The sequence below is a fragment of the Phoxinus phoxinus genome (genome assembly GCF_949152265.1).
Source record: "Phoxinus phoxinus genome assembly, chromosome: 25".
In the NCBI taxonomy this organism is placed as follows: Eukaryota; Metazoa; Chordata; class Actinopteri; order Cypriniformes; family Leuciscidae; genus Phoxinus; species Phoxinus phoxinus.
This window is the reverse complement of record NC_136900.1, coordinates 4,699,732-4,721,456: the sequence shown is the minus strand read 5'-3', so window position 1 is coordinate 4,721,456 and position 21,725 is coordinate 4,699,732. Positions and strand designations below refer to the sequence as shown.

At 35.4% G+C, this 21,725-nt stretch overlaps 3 protein-coding genes across 3 annotated transcripts in view; 1 reads left to right on the top strand and 2 right to left on the bottom strand.

Moving 5' to 3' along the window:
• lrrk2 (leucine-rich repeat kinase 2) overlaps positions 1–21,725 on the bottom strand; it is a 78,160-nt gene that overhangs the window by 30,042 nt on the left and 26,393 nt on the right. Inside the window, exons 24-29 of the mRNA XM_079602981.1 lie at positions 20,929–21,179; positions 19,232–19,380; positions 18,366–18,459; positions 13,926–14,058; positions 2,530–2,583; positions 2,226–2,407 (exon numbers count right to left, since the gene is read on the bottom strand). Of these exons, the coding sequence (XP_079459107.1) occupies positions 2,226–2,407; positions 2,530–2,583; positions 13,926–14,058; positions 18,366–18,459; positions 19,232–19,380; positions 20,929–21,179 (863 nt within the window). The remainder of the gene's footprint in view (positions 1–2,225; positions 2,408–2,529; positions 2,584–13,925; positions 14,059–18,365; positions 18,460–19,231; positions 19,381–20,928; positions 21,180–21,725) is intronic.
• On the top strand, positions 3,006–7,702 carry LOC306993327 (uncharacterized protein). Its single transcript, XM_079603022.1, has 6 exons — positions 3,006–3,517; positions 4,685–4,818; positions 5,499–5,646; positions 6,163–6,411; positions 6,490–6,748; positions 6,891–7,702. The coding sequence occupies exons 1-6, from the start codon at positions 3,138–3,140 to the stop codon at positions 7,089–7,091; spliced, it is 1,371 nt and encodes a 456-aa protein (XP_079459148.1). The 5' UTR covers positions 3,006–3,137; the 3' UTR covers positions 7,092–7,702.
• LOC306993312 (uncharacterized protein) lies at positions 7,190–13,442 on the bottom strand. Its single transcript, XM_079602998.1, has 15 exons — positions 13,167–13,442; positions 12,017–12,223; positions 11,705–11,937; positions 11,520–11,620; positions 11,285–11,441; positions 10,956–11,036; positions 10,816–10,863; positions 10,221–10,346; positions 9,968–10,135; positions 9,737–9,894; positions 9,304–9,629; positions 9,044–9,222; positions 8,739–8,911; positions 8,443–8,657; positions 7,190–8,156 (listed from the first exon to the last, which is right to left on the bottom strand). Exons 1-15 carry the CDS (start codon positions 13,294–13,296, stop codon positions 7,909–7,911), a joined length of 2,550 nt encoding a protein of 849 aa, XP_079459124.1. The 5' UTR covers positions 13,297–13,442; the 3' UTR covers positions 7,190–7,908.

The window sequence follows — 21,725 nt, the reverse complement described above, 5'->3', positions numbered from 1 at the left end:
AAAACATCTGTTTTTTTTTCACTGGTCAATTTTGAGATTTTGGTATATTTGTCTTCAATAACATGTCTTCTTTCAAACTTGTGGTGAAAAAAATTCCAAAATACACATTTAGGTCTTTATTTTACTACACTTTGTTTATTTGCGTCTGTAGATTTCTCCGAAATTCAACAAAAGTTGGCGTTCTGAATCAACGCGCTGCTCCGCGATCTCTGTCTGCTTCCTTTCTCTCTCCTGTACAATGCTGTCAGATCCAAATATGGTCATTTCCTTTTAATCAGCAACCAATCGTGAAAGTAAAATGGGCATTTAACTGTAAAAGCGAAATCTCATTGGCTGATGTCAATTTCTGACACCGTGATTGGTTCAGATGCATCACGTGACGCGCTCTGACATTTAGATGTGTATTTTAAATGCTGTGTTTATAAGTTTTGATGTGATTTAGGTGGTTTGTATTGTTGTTGCTAATGATTTGATGAGATATTGTGTCAGTAAATAGTTGTTTCCACTAAAAAAGTATGATTTTTTTACATTACAAATCTTTAAATGCCTTTATCTCAAAATGAGTTTTTTGTCATTCTCCAGTAGAAACATCTCAGCCTATGTAGCACCGATGTACACCAAACTCTCCAGTTATACACTTAGCAGTAGGGTTGCCACCTTCAGTGTGGCAAAATAAGGGACACCCATTCACCCCCCCCCCCCCCCCCCAAGTCATTTTTATTGTTATAATTGTGATTTCATAATATGAATCCAACTAAAAGCTATTGAAAATATGTATTTTAGTCAAATAGCAAATGGTGTAGCTCTGCAGCCATCTACTAAAGTGATAATTTCTTTCATTTAAAACAGCATTTTCCAAAAGATGGGCAAAAATCTTACACTAAACCATGTCAAATTATCTATATCCATGAACGTTAGAAATGTGGGTCTTTTATAAAGTGAATTTAACTTTTTTTTTTTTTACTGTTTTTGTTTAAAAAATATTTATTTATATAGCCTAAAGTAAAAAAATATATAATAAATCCTCCTAAAACTATAAATCCTAAAAAAAAACCTATTATGTTTCAAAATGACATTTTGTTGAAACAACACAAGTGTGACTTTTTCCCCCCACACTAACATAAAAAACAGATATTATTCAAATTTATTTAATTTTTTTTTGTAGATGTAGAAAGTGTTGTCAACCGTGCAAAGTCTCACATCATTTGGACAAATATAATGTTTTATTTATTTCAGCAAACGTCATTTGGGGTAAAAGACCCGAACAGCGCACGAGGGGTTAAAAAACGTGCAGGTTTACAGCGCATGTTCACGAGACTCAGTCGCTATAGAAACAAAGACGCTAAAATGCAATCACGCAATGAGCTTCTCTACTAAGAAATTGATTTCTTTATATTTGCTATTAGTATTATCCATACTGCAAAATCCTTATGTTTTTATTCAACTATATGTGGGCCTAATGTAAAATACGGGACAAATCGCGTCCCTTATTGATTTGATACGGGACGCATCATCTTACTTGTAAATACGGGACGATTCCGTATTTTAAGGGACGGGTGGCAACCCTACTTAGCAGTATTCTGAAGATATGTTCTGAGGGATTTGTTAATAAATCATTCCTGGCCTGATTTATGTGACATTTTAATCAAAAAAATATGGCGAAAATCGTTTTTTTTAAGGCTTTGGACAGTATATTTTGATTTCCTAGGTAATGAAAGCAAATATCCTGAAATCCCTCTGAACATTTTTTTTTATCTTGTGTGTAATCAAAATGAAAGAATAATTTTGCACCTGGCTTTATCATATGTTCAGATCTATCTAGCGAAAATGTATGCAAAATTGCGCATATTTAATGAGATAATGCATCATTTGCATAATTAAACATACAAATTTCACAAACTTGTACTACATTTTTTTTTTATGAACTTGTGTAAGTAATCAACTGAGGAAGTTTCATGGTGATATCTATTATTTTAAAAATTGTACCATATTCACCTGTAGTGTCACCAATTTCTTTAAAAGCAAATATCTTCCTTTGCTTTGAACTTTGAGTGTTGTAACTTTGCAGATGTTGTTTATGCTCAAACAGCAACATTACACACTAACTACAGTTAGAAAAGTCAAATCATACTCAACCACCCCTTTAAAAGCTAAATTACAAACAACATAAAGTCTTTTACTTTAAAGGGACAATGTCTAAATGAGACATGCAGATAGACTTGGACCTGATGATGTCTTTGGTTTTGCTCCCGATGTGTTTGAGGTCCAGCTGGAGCTGCAGACCATCCAGAGGGAGATCCCATAAATGAACCAGCTTTCCCATCTCATCAGGGAAAGAGCGCAAACCCTCATTCTGACTGACATCTAGAGACGTCAGGTCCTCCAACATACCAATCTGAGGAGGGATCTAAACAACACAAGCCCAAAACACAAACTAATCATTATTTTCTAACAAATACACCCTTTCAGGCACAAAGTCAGACCACGAGCACAGCGTTTCATTGAGTCAGAGTGTGACATGAATCGTACCTCAGTGAGTTTATTGGAGCTTAAGAGAAGTTTCTCCAGTCGGGCCCACTTGTATGGAGGACCAGGAGTGCCACTTAAAAATAAAATGAAGAATCAATATATCAATTTAATAATTCAAACATAAAAATGTATATAAACAAATCACTTTTAAATGGACAAATTAATAGACATTTTTAAAGTTGTTTATTTAATTCGTGTTTTTAAATGTATTGCAATAAAACCATAAATAAATAAAAACATTTTAAATGTATAAATAAATAGACACATTCAAAATTGTTTATTTAATTCATGTTTTTAAAAGTAGATTAATAAAACAATAAAAAAGAACTTATTTTAAAGGCACATGTTAAATCGCTTCTTTTTTTTTAAAGCATTTGGAAAACCATTTCTCTATCTATTTGCCAAATGCTTTTCTTTGTCGGTTTGCCAAATGCTTTTCTTTATCCATTTGTCAATCGAGTTGAAAAAATGCCATTGGACAGTACACACGTGGGAGCAACCAATCACCTTTCGCCTGTCTCCCACTTGGACAGTTAGAGAGACCATACGTCATTAGCGGGAGTTTGAAGACGGGTTCGAGGCATAGGTTCGAGGCGAGCGACGCAAAAATGGCAGGTGAATCTGAATGTGTTTTCAGAGGGATTGCGGATGATTTGTTGTCTTTAGCTGATTTCTGCGGAAGAAATTCTCCTCTCGATTATCATTTTATATATAGAAGAGTTTCACAGTTGAGGGAAGACGTTGCAAACGCAGCGGATAATTGTGGTTGTACAATAAATGGAAGGATTTGGGTTATGTTTGATGAGGCTCAGAGTGTCATTCAACGACTGAGTCCCTCGGACTGTAGCAGCCGTCACGCTATTGTACTTCCAGTTTCAAGCATTCTTGAACAACACCAGTCGTTGGATGTACCAGCAGAAGAGACGGCAAGATGTATCGGTGTGTCGCTAAGGACAGTCCGACGAAAACTTGCACATGATGGTTTGAGGTATGTAAAAGAAAATGTTGTATAATTTTTTCCTGAAAGAATAGCCTCCCATCGTCCTGTGCCTCTGCTCGCTAGTTTTAACTACAGCGGTCAATCTTTTGATCCTTATGAGTTTCAGCATGGCAAAACTAAACATTAGGCTGGATATTTAACGTTAAGCTACTACAGTTGAGTTGGTTACGTGAAGGTGGAAAATTCGATTGTATATGTGAGTGCTAAAGTCCCTGTAAAGTCAAAATTAAGTATGTCTTCTGAGTTTGTCATACCACAATTTTTTTTTTAGTTTTAATAGCCACCCAGACCATTTGAATGATAATAAAAAGCCGCCAAGTAGATATCAAAATCTTGAAAAAATTAGATCAAACGCTGGGGGCGTGTCCGTTGGCTGTGCTGAAACCACGCCCACTCGCGGGAAAGATGACGCGCTGCTGCTGATGGCACCAGTTGTCGGCGGGACGGGAGGATGAAGGCCGAGCGAGCACTTAGATGGCCCTTACTGCAGAACACGAAATCCAGGGGGAGGAGTTGGATCCAGATTCCAAATCCTCCCACCTTACATATACCTAAACCTACCCATCTCCACCCGCTGATCCCTAAACCTACCCCTAAACCTACCCAGCTCCACCCCTCAGATCTGGATCCAACCCCGCCCCCTGGATCTCGTGTACTGCAATGAGGTGCTACTGGAGATGAACGACCATTTTGTGTACTTAATATTTATCCAAATGAGTCAATATTGAGTCAAATCACAAGGACTGAACTGAATTGATATCGTGAAATTTGTGTCGAGCCATAAAAAAAAAGTAGCTTACCAGAAATTGCACCATTTAAACACCATGTTGTCACTAAACCTAATACAATTCTGCTTAGTTACTAAAATGCTCTGACAATCACAATACACTTATTATGCTGCAAGATTTTTTTTTTACTCTTGTAAAACTAAACTCTAACTCCACAATTCAGTACTTCACAGTTCAGCCTTTGTAATGGGTTTTAGCAATACATTTCTAACGTTTATAATGTGTTGAGATTATTTGTTTAGAATTGTCTTTACAGGGACTTTAAAGGGCAGTGAAGTCGGAATTTGTTACAATATTATAATATGATTGTATTATGTAACACTTTTGTGTAATACCTTACTATAATTAAATCATACTTTGTTTTTAGGAAACGTGACTTGTACACCTCCATTACGAATGAGGAGTTGGATAGAATAACGGCGGAAATACACCACAGATACCCCAATGCTGGCTACAAGATGATCTTGGGACACATAAGATCCAGGCAACTTCGTGTACAAAGTAGGAAATGTAGCAAATATCAACATTTTAAAAATCTAATATCTTATCCAGGTTTGAAATTAACAGATATTTTCGGCCTTTTTTTAATTTTGGTTAAAAAACAATGCCATTTTTGGCCCAAATTTTGATGGATCCCTACCATTAGCTTTTTCCATTTAAACCATAACAAAAAATTTTTTTGTATGTTTTGGGCATTATTCATATATTATCCTATAAATAGGATTTAATGGCGTTTTATTAGTCCCCATCTACCAGATAACATCCCACCAATAGTATCCATTACATACCAGTAGGCACTATTATAGTTTCCGATATATTACCAATAAAACCATTACATTTTCTATTGTGTTTTGGGCAGGCAAATGTGGGTAAAAAAATCACAGTGGATGTCAAATCACTAGCCAATTTGGTATGTTATGTTTTACTTTACTGGGAAGATTAAATCAAACCAGCACAAATTGTGATTGAGTCATATACTGTATGTCTAACTTCACAGCATCTGTAAGTATCTGATGAACTTGAACATAGCGAAACTATGCAAGAAATAACAATGCGCCGGTTGGTTCGTTTCAGTCTGATTTAAATTATGTAAAATATGCTTAAAAAGGCATCCAAAATGTGCAGTTTCTCTGAATAAAAGCAAGATCTAACATGAATATTATTGTTATAATCTGTTGCAGGACACAGGGTTTTAGCATCATTAAGACGAGTAGATCCTGAAGGAATGGAACTCCGCAGGTTACGTCTTAGGACGGTCCGACGCCGGCGTTACAGTGTACCAGCTCCCAACAGTGTGTGGCATATTGATGGGAATCATAAACTTATTCGGTTGGTGTTAAGCATTTATTTGGTAAAGTTAATGAATACTGTTGCTAATGTCTTGGACTAGGGTCACACAGAATCTGCACTTACAGACCTAAGTATAATCTTTTATATAATAATATAATTTAACACGTCTACACAATAAAATTTATATCGGTCAAATTTTTTTATTAGATTTTTGTTGTATTTTTTAAGCTACCAATTATGGTGTAACAGTCTTATATTCTGATAGATCTGAAGTCATAATTTTCCTTGTAAATTGCAAGAAAACATGCAAAAAAGTCTGCATGTTTGATCTTGTCCTATTTGTTATATGTAATAATTTCATGTTATGCTTTCATTGAAGCATGAATATGTGGTCTAGGAAGGAAAGTCATTGTTCAAAGCCTTTCCTGTACTATTGGACATAAAACATGTTCAATGTTGGAGCCATTGGATAGTATGTGTTCTTGTGTAGGACATGGTATTTTTTAATACATGTTGTATTCTTAAATGAGTAACTTTAAATGCTTTAATTTGCAGATGGAAAATTGTTATCCATGGGGGAATTGACGGCTATTCCCGGCTTGTGGTGTACCTAAAGGTTGCTACAAACAACAAGGCTCAAACAGTCCTTCAATGCTTCCTGTCTGCTGTACAAATATATGGTGTTCCCTCTAGAGTGCGTTCTGACAAGGGGGGGGAAAATGTAATGGTTGCCCGCTTCATGTTAAGAACCAGAGGAACAAACAGACATTCACACATCACAGGAAGAAGTGTGCACAACCAGAGGTAGGCTTGTTACCTTGTAGCCAAATGAATAGCTTTTTCCTTTGCTGAACTGCTTTAAATTGAAGTTTGTTCTTTAAGAATTGAGCGGTTGTGGAGAGATGTCTTTGAACAAGTAACAGACCTCTTCTACACCACCTTTCGTCGGTTGGAAGATGAAGGATGGCATAATCCAGACCAGGATGTGGACTTGTTTGCCTTGCACTGGTCTTACATGCCACAAATTCAGAGGCATCTGCAAGAATTTCGGAGTGCCTGGAATAGTCACAGTCTAAGATCTGCAGGCAACAGAACTCCTCTGCAGCTTTGGTCAAATCATGAGAAGGAAGGCTCAAATTTGGTAATTATACAGTGGTTTAGAAAATTACTCTGCTTTTATGGAAGCATGGCCCATTTTTTCATTTATTATTTCTTCACTGATAAATTGTCTGATACAATGGAAAAGTTTTCTAAATGGTTTATTCATATTGTAACTGTTGTAGATTGACATTGATGATGAAGTCAGGGAAGATATTCAAGGGCAACAAGCAGAAGGTGTTCATGTTCCTGAGTTGGATCTGCCTCGAAGCTTGACTGAAGAAGAGCTGGCAACACTACCAAACCCGGATGTACCTTTCTCGGAAGCATTATCGGTCTACATGGAAACAGTTCTTGCTGTTAAACAAATGCTTGATGAATCATAGTCTTCTTTTAAAGGTTTAAAAAACTTTAGGCATAGATTTTGAATATATGCATATCAGACAGACCTATCGTATTGTTGATCAGAAATCAGACACAGTAATATCAGAAAAAGCATTTAATTTCATTTATGCATAACACGCTGTTAACTACATTAACTATCATCACTGAGCAATAAAACAGCGAAACTGTAACATTTCATGTTAAATAAATCATCCCTGAATGATAAAATGGCCTTACAACTGTAACATTTCATGTTGTTAAATAAATCATCCCTGAACAATAAAATGGCCTTACAACTGTAACATTTCATGTTAGTAAAATCATCCCTGAACGATAAAATGGCCTTACAACTGTAACATTTCATGTTGTTAGTTAAATCATACCTGAACGATAAAATGGCCTTACAACTGTAACATTTCATTGTCAAAAAAACAACCATAGTATTTTCAAACAACAATGTATTTAAACTCAACCCTTATGAAATTTACTCACCCTTATGCCATCCTAAGTGTACAATATCTTACTTTCTTCAGCCAAACACAAATGGAGTAATAATAATACAATTCTGTTCATAGCTTTGTGACACTGTTGATCACAATGCATGACACAATTCAATATGAAATGCTAGGATTTTGTTAAATGTTTCTCCACTAGTGTTTGGCTGAGGAAATGAAGATGTTGTACAACTAGGATGGAATGAAGGTGAGTAAATGATGGGGTAAATTTCATTTATGGTTTAACAATTCATTTAAAGGGATGGTCCGGAGTAAAATCAACCTAGGATCCCTTTGTACATCCCTTTAATGCTCATGTGTTGCACTACGCTACACCAAATGTTGGTGCCCACAGTATGCCGTTGTTCATGTTTGTTTTGAAAGACTCGTAATTATAATGAATGGGTAATTTTAAAACAATGTTGCATGTGTTTGCCTCTGGAAATATTTTCTCTGGTGCGTCGTGCAGAAATTCGATTTGGGGCTGCTGCAGAAAGCCATGGGGTGGAATGACTGAAGACCCTGAAGAAAACTCCAGCACATTCTCCAATGTCAGTGGTGCACATTCTTCATCTGTAACACATGTAGATATTCAGTCTAACAACCGACTGTTAGTGCCATTCCAAACAAGTACACAAGTGGGTATTTTCACTTTAAATAATTGTATATATAAAAAAATAACTAAATAAATGATGCAATCATTAATTCACCATCAGTGGTTGTCACATATCATTTTTCACATATCTGTACTTTACTTAAGTAGAATCAATAGTGCATACTTTCGTTGTTACTTTTTGCAACAGTTATTAAACTTTCTACTCCACTACATTTGTAAAATGTAAAACATATTTGTAAATACCTTCAACATCTATGATCCAGTCTCTCCAGAAGCACAGGGTCCTGGTCTCTAGCTCTCTCTTATAGCTGTCATGATCTGAAAGGTTTGCTTCAAAAAGTGATGTCAGGTCTGAAGATCTCAGGGGTTTTTTGTCTTCAACAAATATGATGTGAAACAGATCTGTGTGTGTCTGCATTTCTTGAAGAAGTCCAAGGGTGTTAAAACCATCAACAAACCTGTAAAAAACATGTAGAATTTACAAAGAACAAGGTATGAAAACTATTTCAACAAACAAGAACGTTTTTGATACTACGTACTGTTGCAGTGCAACATTGCATCTCCCATCAACATAATACTCCACAGCTGACTGTACCAGCATGTCCCGCTGCTTAAGAGTACTAATGGATCTAAAGGCTCCAATTATGGACAGGCAATCTTCTGCCATTTCAATGGCAGCTTTGGCTTCTGGAACAGTTTCAGCTTCTTTTATCTAAAAAAAACAAACAAATAAAACAGTTATGCAAACAGTTATGCTACAGCTACAATACAAAAACACTATTAATAGGGGTACTATTACTGCATAACTTAATTTTGCCCGCTGCGGTTTAAGAAAAATACTTACTTTGCAAAGCATTTCTTTAAAGGTCTCATCATCTACTTCATCCAAGGTTGCGGGACCGCTGGGTTTACCACAAACCTGGAGAAAGAGCTTTTCTGAAAAGAAATGTGGCCCCATTCCTCCATGAATTATACAAACTGATATCATTTGAGATATCTGCCTGTAGAGACCTTTATGCAAAGCTGTAAAGAAAATTACCAAAATATTTTAATTAACTACAATGTTATGAAATTTAAAACAAGACCTTTGGTTTAAATGCTTACCTTCACTGTCAAGCCGCAACCTCTTACTATTTTCAGGGCCCGCAAATATGCTAGACTGTTGGACAGCCTTAAGGAGCAATCTGAGGTACTCTCTAGTTGGACCACCACCGTCCACAGCCCCCTCTGCTTCTTTTGTATCATCAACAAAAATGACATCCAGTCTTGCTCCGATGTTAAATCTTCGCCGACTAAAAGCCTGAACAGTGCTTCTCAGTATGTTGTGGGTATTGCCTTTGTAATCCCTTACAACATTGATCTGATTACTAGTGGGACTATCATCATCTATCTTGGCTGAAAGGCAACTCAGTATTGTTTGGAGGTCGGTCCTGGAAAATAATATTATGAATGCAAATGATGACATAGTATATCAAAATGGGATACAGGTATAGAGGTGACTATGGGTTAACTGAAACCATAACACTTTAATTCTCACTTCTGGACAGTCTTTTCCTGCTCTGATCGAGGGGAGAACGATGTCAGATGTTCATTAGAGGTGCTAGGTTGATCCAATAGGCTGACAGTCCCAGAAGAATTATAATCATCTTTATCATGGTTGTCATTGTCATCAGGTGTAAGAATGGTCTGCATAAACTGATGAATTACATAAAACAGTAAATGACAAGCTAAGAAAAAAAACAAAAAGTATAACATTTTGTAAATCTACCTCTGCATCTTCGGAGGAAATCCACTGGACAAAAAGTGTGGTTGGCCCTCTGATATTTCTTTCAAAAATGGTTCCACATAGGTCATTTCTAAGTGGTGGTGATAAGGCTTCCTGAATATGGAACCATTCTGTAGCATCCTCCACCTCTCCAACAAAGTCAAACAGTGCCTATACATTGATTATTTCACATTTAAACAGATTAGACTTTGCACGCCAAAAAACCCCACTATAAAATAAAAAAAACCTTACCTACCTTAATTGATTCCCTTAAAATAAATGTCCTGGTCCTCATTAAGCCACTCGGATATTTTACTTTTAGTGGCACACCATGAGCAAGTTCAGGTAAACTCGCCATTCGCGCTCGTCTCTCATCTATAGCCTAAAATAATGTAGGGTAAGTTTCTGAATCAAACTGTTATAACAAAACAAAATACAACAATCTTTTTTATAGTAACAAACTGGCAACTGCCCACATAACTTTGAAAGAACAGATATTAATTTACAGAGGCGCTACAGGATCTTCACCATCCTGTCTACATTTATATAAATGTATAGTCTCTCCCAATTTCTGTGGTCTAGGTGCCTTGTAGCACTGTCACAACACGTAATGAAATCAATTACCAGGACTTTTAATTACTCCCTTTCTCTCAATGCCTAAATGATCTTTTAATAAATATCCAAAGACCATTTTCTCTATGGTGATGCTTTTGTAGAATTATTCAGCTTGTAATTTGCTTTAGGTTATATGCTAAGCATCTACTATGTAAATACACATAAGTTATTACAAATAAATATGTAATATGTCTTAAAAAGGCAGCAACATCCTGATTTCCTTTACTTAGACTTACCTTTCTGCGTCTATTCTCAAATTCTTCACTATTCATCTTCTGAAGTTCCTGAAACAAATTCAGACACTGTGTAATCTTTCTGTCTGCATTACAATGCAATGTCATCAGGGGATGTCTGTTATAAAGTTTACCCTACATACTTTGGCTTGATCTGCTATCAAAGACTGATTATATTCCTCATCCTGCTCCTCACGCATCCTCCGCCATTCACTTAAAGATTCCTGACAAAAATATTAAAAACACTCCTAAAAGCATCTACCATAAAACCTGGACCACATAAATGTGGATGATGCACAAGACCACTCTCTTCTTCAGTTTGATTATAACATTATATACAAAAAGTAGCAAAAAGTTTAGAAAAAATAAGTGTTTTGAAATGCTAATATTGTGAACCTACAAACTGAATTTATGACAGAAGAAAATGTTTGATGGTAAGACAAGCTCTTAGCAATGCAAACTTGAAGTTTACCATGTCTGTTTTTTCCTCTGTTAAATCGATGAACAGTTGGTCAGTATTTTCCTCAGGGGGTGACTGGTTGATGAATGAATCACTGTCTGAAGAATGTGCCTTTAGGTGTTCGTTCTCTAATGTTGGTAGCAGGTGATTGGAACATTCAGTCCTTGGCCTTCAAAAACATTAAATTAAAATGTGTTTACCTAATAAGAAACTGAATATTAAATCGACCAGTCAATGTTATCCATACCTGCAGCTCTCAATGTGAACCTTAAGTTCATTGAAATTGAACTTTTTTTCACAGGTAAGACATCTCTCCATTGGCCCAAGCATGGGAGATTTACAGACAACCTTAAATTCAAAAGCAATCTCAGAATTTTAGATAAATTCAGTCGTCTAAAATGTAATAAGCACATATTAATTGAAGTTACTTACAGAACTGGACAGTTCTATGTCTTTTTGCATAGGACGTATGTAGATGACAGCATGTCCCATATTTTGTTTTAGAGTCTTAATTGTGTATCCTGTGTTTGGGGAAGACAACACCACCAGATTCCTAGATCTGGTCATGCCTGATGTTTTTAAAATCTCAAATCCCCCACAGTTACCAAGTTTTGGATATGTCGTTAGAATGTAGTCTTTGAAATCTTCTGCATTATTTTCATCACCTGTAAAAAAGAAAAGATAAAACAAACATTTTTAGAAGCAAAACTTTTGTTTATAAACAAAAACGTACACAATACCCACCAAGAAATGTAACTTTTTTCTCTCCTAGTCCTGCAGCTTCCAGTTCCTCCCTTTCAAATTTAGTTGGTGCAACACTTTGTGTCATGCTACTTAAGCAGCAGAAAACTCTTGTGAAGCTACTGTGATGTCTTGCAGAACGACTACGACGACTTAAAGGTCTCCTGCTGGCTTCTGCTCCATAGCTTGCGAAAAGTCTATTTACTTCCACTGTAAATTTGAAAACAATGTCAATGTAAACTTAACCCATAACAATGACATTTTAAAAATGCTTTGTTTAATGTACATGTTTTTTTTTTATTTGAAATATAACGTTGAAAAAACATGACAGAAATTGTTGTACGTTATTATAGACCTTAATAGACCTACATGGATATCCCACAGGAATTTGTGAGACTACAGCTGTGTTTGAAACTACTTCCTATCTCCTATATCAGTGTATCAATATAAGCGGCTCAATCAGGTACTGTGCAAGCAAATATCACCTGCAGAGACGATTGTGCGTCAGTTTGATGACGACTGAGGTCATGTTGGGCAAAACACGTAACAGCTACTTCAAATCTAGTGTGCAAAACTGATTTTCATTAATGCTCATTGCTTTATGTGTTTGACCTGCTAAAATCCTGATTTACATCTGCGACATGATCTGACAAAAATCACCATACATTGGTTAAAGAGCGGCTATATGCAGTGATTTTGGATATTTTAACGCACAGCGCAGCATCGAAACAAACGACGAACAAATCAGCTGCGGTAAGTTACGTTACGGTCAAGAGTCAAAGACACCAGCAACAGGCTTATCTCGACCAAGACAAGAGAGACGATCATGTGCCGAGAGAGCAAGACCTCGTGGTCGCGTATTGGCGATATATTTTTAACTGGATGTAAGCTAAGGCTGTTAGGCCAAAAATAAAGTGACAAAGTTGATTCAAAGTTGCGCGCCTGTGAGAGACTAGGCCAGGATGGGGCGGGTGTCTGACTAAAACAATAACTTACACCATACGTAGGCTACGCGACAAATGCCTCGTTTTAATGAGTCATATTATTTATAACATCTCAAATTATATGTCATAATATTGGCATAAATCATATGTGAACAAACACATTCGCATAGAGACGAACAACACAATTTAAGAAAATCAACTTTTCTTACCGTCCACTGCGTTAACATTAGCGCTATGTCCTTGAGCTCCAGATGGAGTTGCTGTTCGGTCTGGGACATTGGAATTAGAACCATCCACATCGTTGGCGAGTTTTCTTAAAATATTCGCGATGTCTGCCATGGTCCTACTTGCATGTTTTATACACGTACACAATAATTACGTTCAAGACGTTAAAATGGCGCGACTGAAGCAAATTAAGCGGGACAAAGTATTGGTCTCTCTAACTGTCCAATGACAGTGCGTGTTACATTTACAAGTGGGAGACAGGCGAAAGGTGATTGGTTGCTCCCACGTGTGTACTGTCCAATGGCATTTTTTCAACTCGATTGACAAATGGATAAAGTAAAGCATTTGGCAAACCGACAAAGAAAAGCATTTGGCAAATAGATAGAGAAATGGTTTTCCAAATGCTTTAAAAAAAAGCGATTTAACATGTGCCTTTAAAATTATTTATTAAAGTACTTTTTATTGTTTTATTAATCTACGTTTAAAAACATGAATTAAATAAACAATTTTGAATGTGTCTTTTTATTTATACATTTAAAATGTTTTTATTTATTTATGGTTTTATGGTTTTATTGCAATACATTTAAAAACACGAATTCAATAAACAACTTTAAAAATGTCTATTAATTTGTCCATTTAAAAGTGATTTATTTATATAAATTTTTATGTTTGAATTATTAAATTGATATATTGATTATTCATTTTATTTTTAAGTGGCACTCCTGGTCCTCCATACACTTGTACACCGGGCCGCTCAGGTCGAGCGTGGAGATGTGATTGTGACTGAACATCAGCTCTCTCAGGTTTACACTGACCCACACAGCTGGACCCATAAGAACGCTGATGCTGTTCTTCCTCATGTCCACCGAACGCAAACTAACAGACAGAGGGACGTGTTAAAAGAGAGTTATAAAACGAGATTAGAAGGAACCTTCCAAGTTCAAAACAAGTTCGGCTTTATTAACAGCATCTTTAGCCAGAGTGCAAATTATACAATTATGAAGACTTTAGGAGAGCAAGTTCTAAGTCTTAAGGCTGATTTATACTTCTGCGTCGGGTGTACGCCGTAGTGTACATCGTAGGCTACGCACGTAGGCGACGCCGTCGTGAGCATTTATACTTCTGCGTTTATGTCTGCGTTGCTCTGCAGTTGCATCGCCGAAACGCTTGTTGGCGTTAGTTTTAATGTTCCACTGTGTATAGATTCCTCGTGGCTGTTTTGATTTGGCTACTACAAGCACTGGCGACTGAAAGAGAGCGGATCATGTTGGAGCTGGAGCTTATCGAGTTGGAAAAACAGTACATTTTAGTGAAATTTCTGAATTTACAGAACTTCTGAATTTAAAAATGGCGGGCGGTGCAGAAGAACACGCCGGAAACGCGTAGGGAGGAAACGTAATAATACCAAGCCGACCAATCACAGATCTTGCGGTCCGCGTCGTCACGACGTGTAGTTACATTTTTGAGGAGGAGCGCGTCAGGGTACGGCGAAGGGTACGGCGTATGGTACACGTCTATGCGTATGCTACGCCGTACCTACTGCGTGCACGCAACGCAGAAGTAGAAATTGGCCTTTAGTTTACAAAAATGTGTAACGCTAACTGTAACCATGGTATTGTGGCAGAATGTTTTTTTATTTTTATTATTAATCTCAGGGTTTGTACAACATTTGAGAGTGAAATTTAAGCAATTTTCAAGTGCCTCTCACTTTTCCAGCTTTTCAAAGTCCTAAAAGTTTTACCTTTTTAGTAACACTGCACGCTATTAATCATTAGTTAATTCATCATTTATAAAGCATTCATTGACATTAATAAGCAGTTTATAAATACAGCTATACATGCTTTATACTTGATTTATAAGCATATCTATAAGGTGTATAATCATACTTTATTAATGATCAATTCATCATTTCTAAATGAATTATTGGAATATTTACACACCAGTTATTTAGGAGTTGTCAGTGGTTCATAAGATCACTTAAAAAAGTGTAAGTAATTGATTAATGATTAATAAACTATTTAAATGTACATTCATACATCTTATTATTCATACATATACACTCAAAAAAATGGTTTTGTGGCACTGTTGTTTTTACCCAATTATTTTTTGTTAAAGTAACACAGATATATTTATTTTACCTCCAAAACACTATTATATTGCGTTTAATTAACTTAACCTGTATAATTTTCCACTATACTTAATTATAAATCGTTAAACTAATATAAAGGGTTTAATTTTGGAATTTAAAGTTTACTTAATCTGTTTGCGTTGGATTACATGAATGATTTGTGTTGCATTATCTGAAACTGGGCGGTGCTTAGTTCCCAGCATGCTTTGCATATAGCTAAATTAAGAGAGAATAAATGTTGAAATTAAGTGTTATTTTATGTGTTTTTGAGAAAATGAGAAAAGAGGAAGACTTGATAGTGTGTAATTGTGTTTAATATTCGATTACATTGTGATTATTAGAACCATTTAAATTACAGTGGGTTACCATTGTGGAGAAGAGTTGAGCATTTGGTTAGGGTGCGGACTGATTCAATTAAGTTAATTTCCTGTGGCTGAAGGAGCATTGTAAAACTTAACATTTAAAATGTTAATAAGTGCTCTTATTAGTTCATAGCTATAGTCTAGAAGTTCAATTGAGAAATCATTTAAATCCATCACACTTTATTTTGTTCAGTCCAGTTTTAAATAAACAAAGTATTTTTGCTAAACTTAACCGGTTTAAGTTACAGAGAATCAATTTCATGGATTTGATTGTTCATTACTATTTTTTAATTCAGTTGTGTTGTAAAAACACAAGGAGCTTACATAGAGTCAAACAAATCCATTAATGTTAATACAACTTAATTTGCTTGTGTGGAACCACTGTCCATAATTGAATTAAGTTATTTTAAAGAGTAATTTTTTTGAGTGTAGTAATAGTTACGGAAACACTTTACAATAAAGTTTGTTAGTTAACATTAGTTAACTACATTAGTTAACAAACTAATAATGAACTGCACGTATACAGTATCTTGTTAACGCACTGCGAACTAACATGAACAAAAAATGAACAGCTGTATTTCTATTAACTAACAAAGATTAACAAATACAGTAACACATGTATTGCTCATGGTTAGTTAGTTAATGTTAGTTAATACATTAACTAATGAACCTTATTGTAAAGTGTTACCATAGTTACTTAGTGTGTTAGTAAATGCTTTATCAACATGTATTTCTACTGTAATTCAGATAGTTATAAAGCATTTAGTAGTGGTCAGTTAACTGTTGTTGTGAGCTCATCTAAAGTGAGGACTAGTTATGTCTTGTAAAGCATTTACAAAGGAGATGTAAAGGCTGTAAATATGTCTATGTTCTGTATCACTGTGTTGTGTTTGTTTCCTTTTTCTGTTTAGAAGAAAAAATAGCCTTTAAATCTCCTTTATAAATGCTTTACAAGACATAACTAGTCCTCACTTTAGATGAGCTCAAAAAATAGTTAACTGACCTCTACTAAATACTTTATAACTACCTGAATTTTTTACATTTACTTACAATATCTAAGTGATCTTATGAGCCACTGACAACTCCCAAATAACTGGTGTGTAAATAATGCGATACTTCATTTAGAAATGATGAATTGATCATTAATAAAGTATGAAAATACAATTATTAAACTTATTATTAAAAATAAGACATGAGATGTCCACTATAACCAGTAGACGGTGGCAGAGGAGCCATTTCCACTCAAACAAGTCGTCACAAAGTCTCATGAAAAACAAACACTTTTCTTCAAACTGTGACTGAATTACACACAAAGCAAGTAAAGAGCGGCTCTTTTATAACCACTGAAGCAGTCGGGCAGTTCAGCGTGAGACTACGGAAGAAAACTGGTACATTTACATAAGAGTAGAATATTTAACCGTCCCTAAAAAAGTGAGGTTTTTGCAAGTTACTGTAGTTAATAAAAGATAATAACTATATCTACATCTCAATTAAAGCTCAGTGCTTTACTGCCAAATTTCCAATAAACAAACATGTAATATTATTAGTAACTGCACTTACTAATGCAAAACAAAAGTAATTTTAGGATTATTTAACTTTATTCTGTCTGGAGCCCAGTGCATTATTGCAGACACAACACTTTTACAAACTTAAAGGGTTAGTTCACCCAAAAATGAAAATAATGTCATTAATGACTCACCCTCATGTCGTTCTAAGCCCGTAAGACCTCCGTTCATCTTCGGAACACAGTTTAAGATATTTTACATTTAGTCCGAGAGCTTTCTGTCCCTCCATTGAAACTGTATATACAGTATACTGTCCATGTCCATAAAGGTAATATAAACATCATCAAAGTAGTCCATGTGACATCAGTGGGTTAGTTAGAAGTTTTTGAAGCATCGAAAATACTTTTTGGTCCAAAAATAACACAAAATAAGACTTTATTCAGCATTGTATTCTCTCCCGGGTCTGTTGTCAATCCTTCACAGTTACGCTGATGGCATAAGACGCTGATGACGTGTTATCCGGTGCGCCCGAGCTTCATTTATAGACTGAGGGAAACGCACGCTGTAAAAGTGTCTCATCCGCGACATGCACATTTACGCACCATTAAAAAAATGATATCCACGCAAACAATGTAGAATAGCTTGAATATAGCGTGCGTCTCCCTCAGACTGTAAACGAAGCTCGAGCGCACCAGATAACACGTCATCAGCGTCTTACGTCAGCAGCGTCACTGCGGAGTCCTGAACGCAGATTCACAACAGACCCGGGAGAGAATACAATGCTGAATAAAGTCTTATTTTGTGTTATTTTTGGACCAAAAAGTATTTTCGATGCTTCAAAAACTTCTAACTAACCCACTGATGTCACATGGACTACTGTGATGATGTTTATATTAACTTTATGGACATGGACAGTATACAGTATATACAGTTTCAATGGAGGGACAGAAAGCTCTCGGACTAAATCTAAAATATCTTAAACTGTGTCCCGAAGATGAACGGAGGTCTTACGGGCTTAGAACGACATGAGGGTGAGTCATTAATGACATTATTTTCATTTTTGGGTGAACTAACCCTTTAAGGAAAAGTAAATGTACATATTTTAAAGCATATCACAGGTGCTGTTGGTAAATCTGAAGTATGCATTGTTATTATTATGTAAATCTGAGAGAGAGAAAACACACTTACTATGGCAGGTTCATGATTATTTCAGGAACACTTGTAAAATTGTTCGTTGATAATTTTACTGTGGTTATTTTTGAAGGAAGGTGTGACAATGAACCTGTATGAAAACAAGACTGTTAATAACAACAGAAACAATAAACAGAACATGATTTTCCATCTTAGTTTTCGTGAAACAACATTTCAAATGTGTAAAGTGACAAATGTGAATTGATTGGATGGTGAAAAGTAAGCACCCAATACCATTCGTGGTTATTAACGCTGTAACTATATGTGTTAATGTGTATTATAGCAATGTTAACTGGCATTAAATTACACTGTAAACTATTAAAATTGTAGAAAGGCTGCATTATTTACAACAGTATCCTAAAACAGGGGTTTGTATTGTTAGCTAAAGCTAAAAGTATTAAACATTGTTTTTCCGTTAATGAAATAAGGAAGACAAAAAATATCTTAAATATTTTAAAAAAATTATGAATAACTTTAAACTTAAACTGAAAATTAGCAATGTTGTTTAGGCAACTAACTGAAAAAAGTTCATGAAGTTGAACTAAATTTATATAAAACTAAATTAATGAAATTATATAGAGATATAAAAAAGCAATAAAAACAATAAATGACACAAAAAAAAACTGAAAATGCAAAAAAGGTGATTCAAAATATCAATAAATACTATAATAGCATATAAATAACTGTAAAATAACACTGGTCTAACACAATTACTAAATATAAGTTTTCCTATTGACTAGCATTAACAGCATAGCCAATGAGATATTCTTCTTCAAGTTAATATATTTTAATGAAATATTACAAAATTATTTTTAAGACAGGAATTTTGATTCACGTTTGCTTTAAAGAGTTGGCAGACTTACTGATTTGGTTAACAGAAGCGATAAAAGTTTCCATCTTCAGACATTCAGTGAGGAAGTTTTCTGAAACCATGTTAACCTGATTCTTGCTGACATCTAAAACTTTCAGTTCAGCCAGACAGAGAGGCAGAGACAGTTCTGATATCTGATTGCTGAAAGAAAGAAGAAAAAAGAAAAAAAAACGGTTTATATGTGCATACAACCTTTTTTACACTTATGTACAGTGTTGGGGAAGTTAATTTTAAAAAGTAGTGTTTGCTCGTTACTCGTTACTTCTTAAAAAAGTAATCCGTTACTTTACTTTATATGAAAATAATATATATTATACTAATATATGGATATGTCTTTGGAAAGTAACTTTTTACGTTACTCGTTACTTTTACGTTGCTTTTATTGGCAGAACCCAATATCTGTTCCTAAATGTGTAGGCCTACATAAAGTTCTACTATGAACTCTATATTGAAAAACTAGAAGAAAAAAAAACTAGAAAAAAAAGAGAGACTTTGAAATAGAAAAAATATATATTTTTTATTAAAAAAACCTGTAAAGTGAACACCAAAGAACAATATTAACTATTGAGCGGTGGTGACATGTTCATGAAAAATGTCACAAAGAACCGGCAAAAGTAATGATTATGAATATGTCTAATATAGCAAGGAGACTTTTCAATAGTTTATTAATAAACAAGTGTTTTCTGTCAGTGTCGGTTGCAAAGATGAAGTTGACGCTGACTCGCGATCATCGCAGTAGTAAACGCGCAGAGAGAAATGCACATTTCGTACGGATTACATAAGCAGAGTCTGTTTTCTTTCGTTTTGAATAGTTTTGTTTAAAAGTACACATTTCAAGCCTTCTATATATCTCTCAGGTATTTGAGGCAAAGCTTATACGCTGAGTTTGGGTTCATTTATGAGACGAGCTCCAGTTCACGCGCCGGCGCGGAGCTCCTGAGAAGTCCTGATTATATCGCCTGCTTAATTTACTTCTTATTTATTAAATCCAGGCAATTGGTTGATGAAACATTGATTAAAATTAAGATACAATTAATATAAAACGAAATTCACTTTAAAGAAAGGCTTTCTACAAAAACATACTTAATGAAGTGGTCAAAATCATTTCTGCCCACTCCATTTGTCTCCCGATTGCGCATCTTATAATCTTACTCATGCTTTTCACTTTTCTTATAATCAACATAGATTAAATAAATAAATAAATATTTAATTAATCGTTTTCTTTAATGACTAGGCAACAACTAGGCCTATTAGCCGACAGTACAGAGAAATTTTATTGGGGAGCGGGATTTGAGTGAACGCCGTCTTACCGGTGAGCATGTGGGGGGAGAGGTATGATTTTCGAACAATCATCGAATATTATTTAGCTTGATATGCAAAATGAAATTTCTGTCACATACCGTGCAGAGCTTGTGACTATAGCAAGCGCGCAGCTGAGAAGACAGTGTCGCTGTCAAATCTGTCCCCGGGAAAAGTAACATTGTGGCGAATTGAAAAATTAAACTACGTTTCGTTACCAAATTTTCAGTAGTAGCGCGTTACTCTACTTTTTACCCGAAAAAACGACTTTTTATTTTGTAACGCGTTATACACAACACTGCTTATGTATATCCCCCAAAAAATGATAAGAAGGACCAATGAAAGAAATGACAGCCCAGGCCTCTAGAAAGGCGATCGCCCCATACACACCCCTCCAGCGAGAGCTCCTCCAGTTTGCCCGAGGCCTGGCCCAGCTGGAAGGGGAAGACGGTGATCTGGTTGAAGGAGAGGTTGAGCTGGCGTAAGGATGGACTGCACACAGTGGGGTCCAGCAGCAGGAGCGGGCCGATGCAGTTGTGCGACACATTGAGCGCGCTCAGAGCCGGCAGACGCAGGAGTTCTCCAGGAAGCGACTGCAACTGGTTCCCTTGGAGATCTAGACGGGTTAGACTTCTTAAATTCTGAGGAAAAGAAAGGGTGTGAAGAATGGGTGTGTTTATTTATATATATATATATATATATATATATATATATATATATATATATATATATATATATATATATATAAATAAACACACCCATGCTAAAGTTGACTAAAGAGAGGGAAAAAATTATAATCTTTTGGAAATTGATCTTAATGCCTTTATTTAAAAAATGAGGAAACATCTCTAGGTATGGTTTTAAAATACGTTTTAAAACTTTATCAGGATCATAGTATCCCGGATCCATGAAATAACTGGCCTTTAAAAACATAAATCTGCCTGCCTCTATGGGAATTTAACATAGGGGTGTGCTGACTTATGCACACTGTATTTTAAGGAAGAACATTTATTTATTTCCGATACATTATTGATTCACAAAGAAAATTGTTGTCCTTAAAAGGTTGGAGGTTTCCTCATTTTTTTAAATTAAGGCATTAAGATCAATTTCCAAAAAAAAAAAGTTTTATTCCTCTTTTTAGTCAACTTTAGCATGTGTGTGTTCACTTATTCTGTCACGTGTTGAGT

What these genes read in the sequence shown, in the direction of transcription:
- LOC306993327 (XM_079603022.1), top strand. Translation starts at nt 3,138, where the DNA reads ATGGCAGGTGAATCTGAATGTGTTTTCAGAGGGATTGCGGATGATTTG. An exon ending in GGGAATCATAAACTTATTCG is followed by an intron (nt 5,647 to 6,162) that starts GTTGGTGTTAAG and finishes TTTAATTTGCAG; the next exon opens with ATGGAAAATTGTTATCCATG. An exon ending in AGAAGTGTGCACAACCAGAG is followed by an intron (nt 6,412 to 6,489) that starts GTAGGCTTGTTA and finishes TTGTTCTTTAAG; the next exon opens with AATTGAGCGGTTGTGGAGAG.
- LOC306993312 (XM_079602998.1), bottom strand. Translation starts at nt 13,296, where the DNA reads ATGGCAGACATCGCGAATATTTTAAGAAAACTCGCCAACGATGTGGAT. An exon ending in TGATAGCAGATCAAGCCAAA is followed by an intron (nt 10,864 to 10,955) that starts GTATGTAGGGTA and finishes AATTTGTTTCAG; the next exon opens with GAACTTCAGAAGATGAATAG. An exon ending in CAGGAAAAGACTGTCCAGAA is followed by an intron (nt 9,630 to 9,736) that starts GTGAGAATTAAA and finishes ATTATTTTCCAG; the next exon opens with GACCGACCTCCAAACAATAC.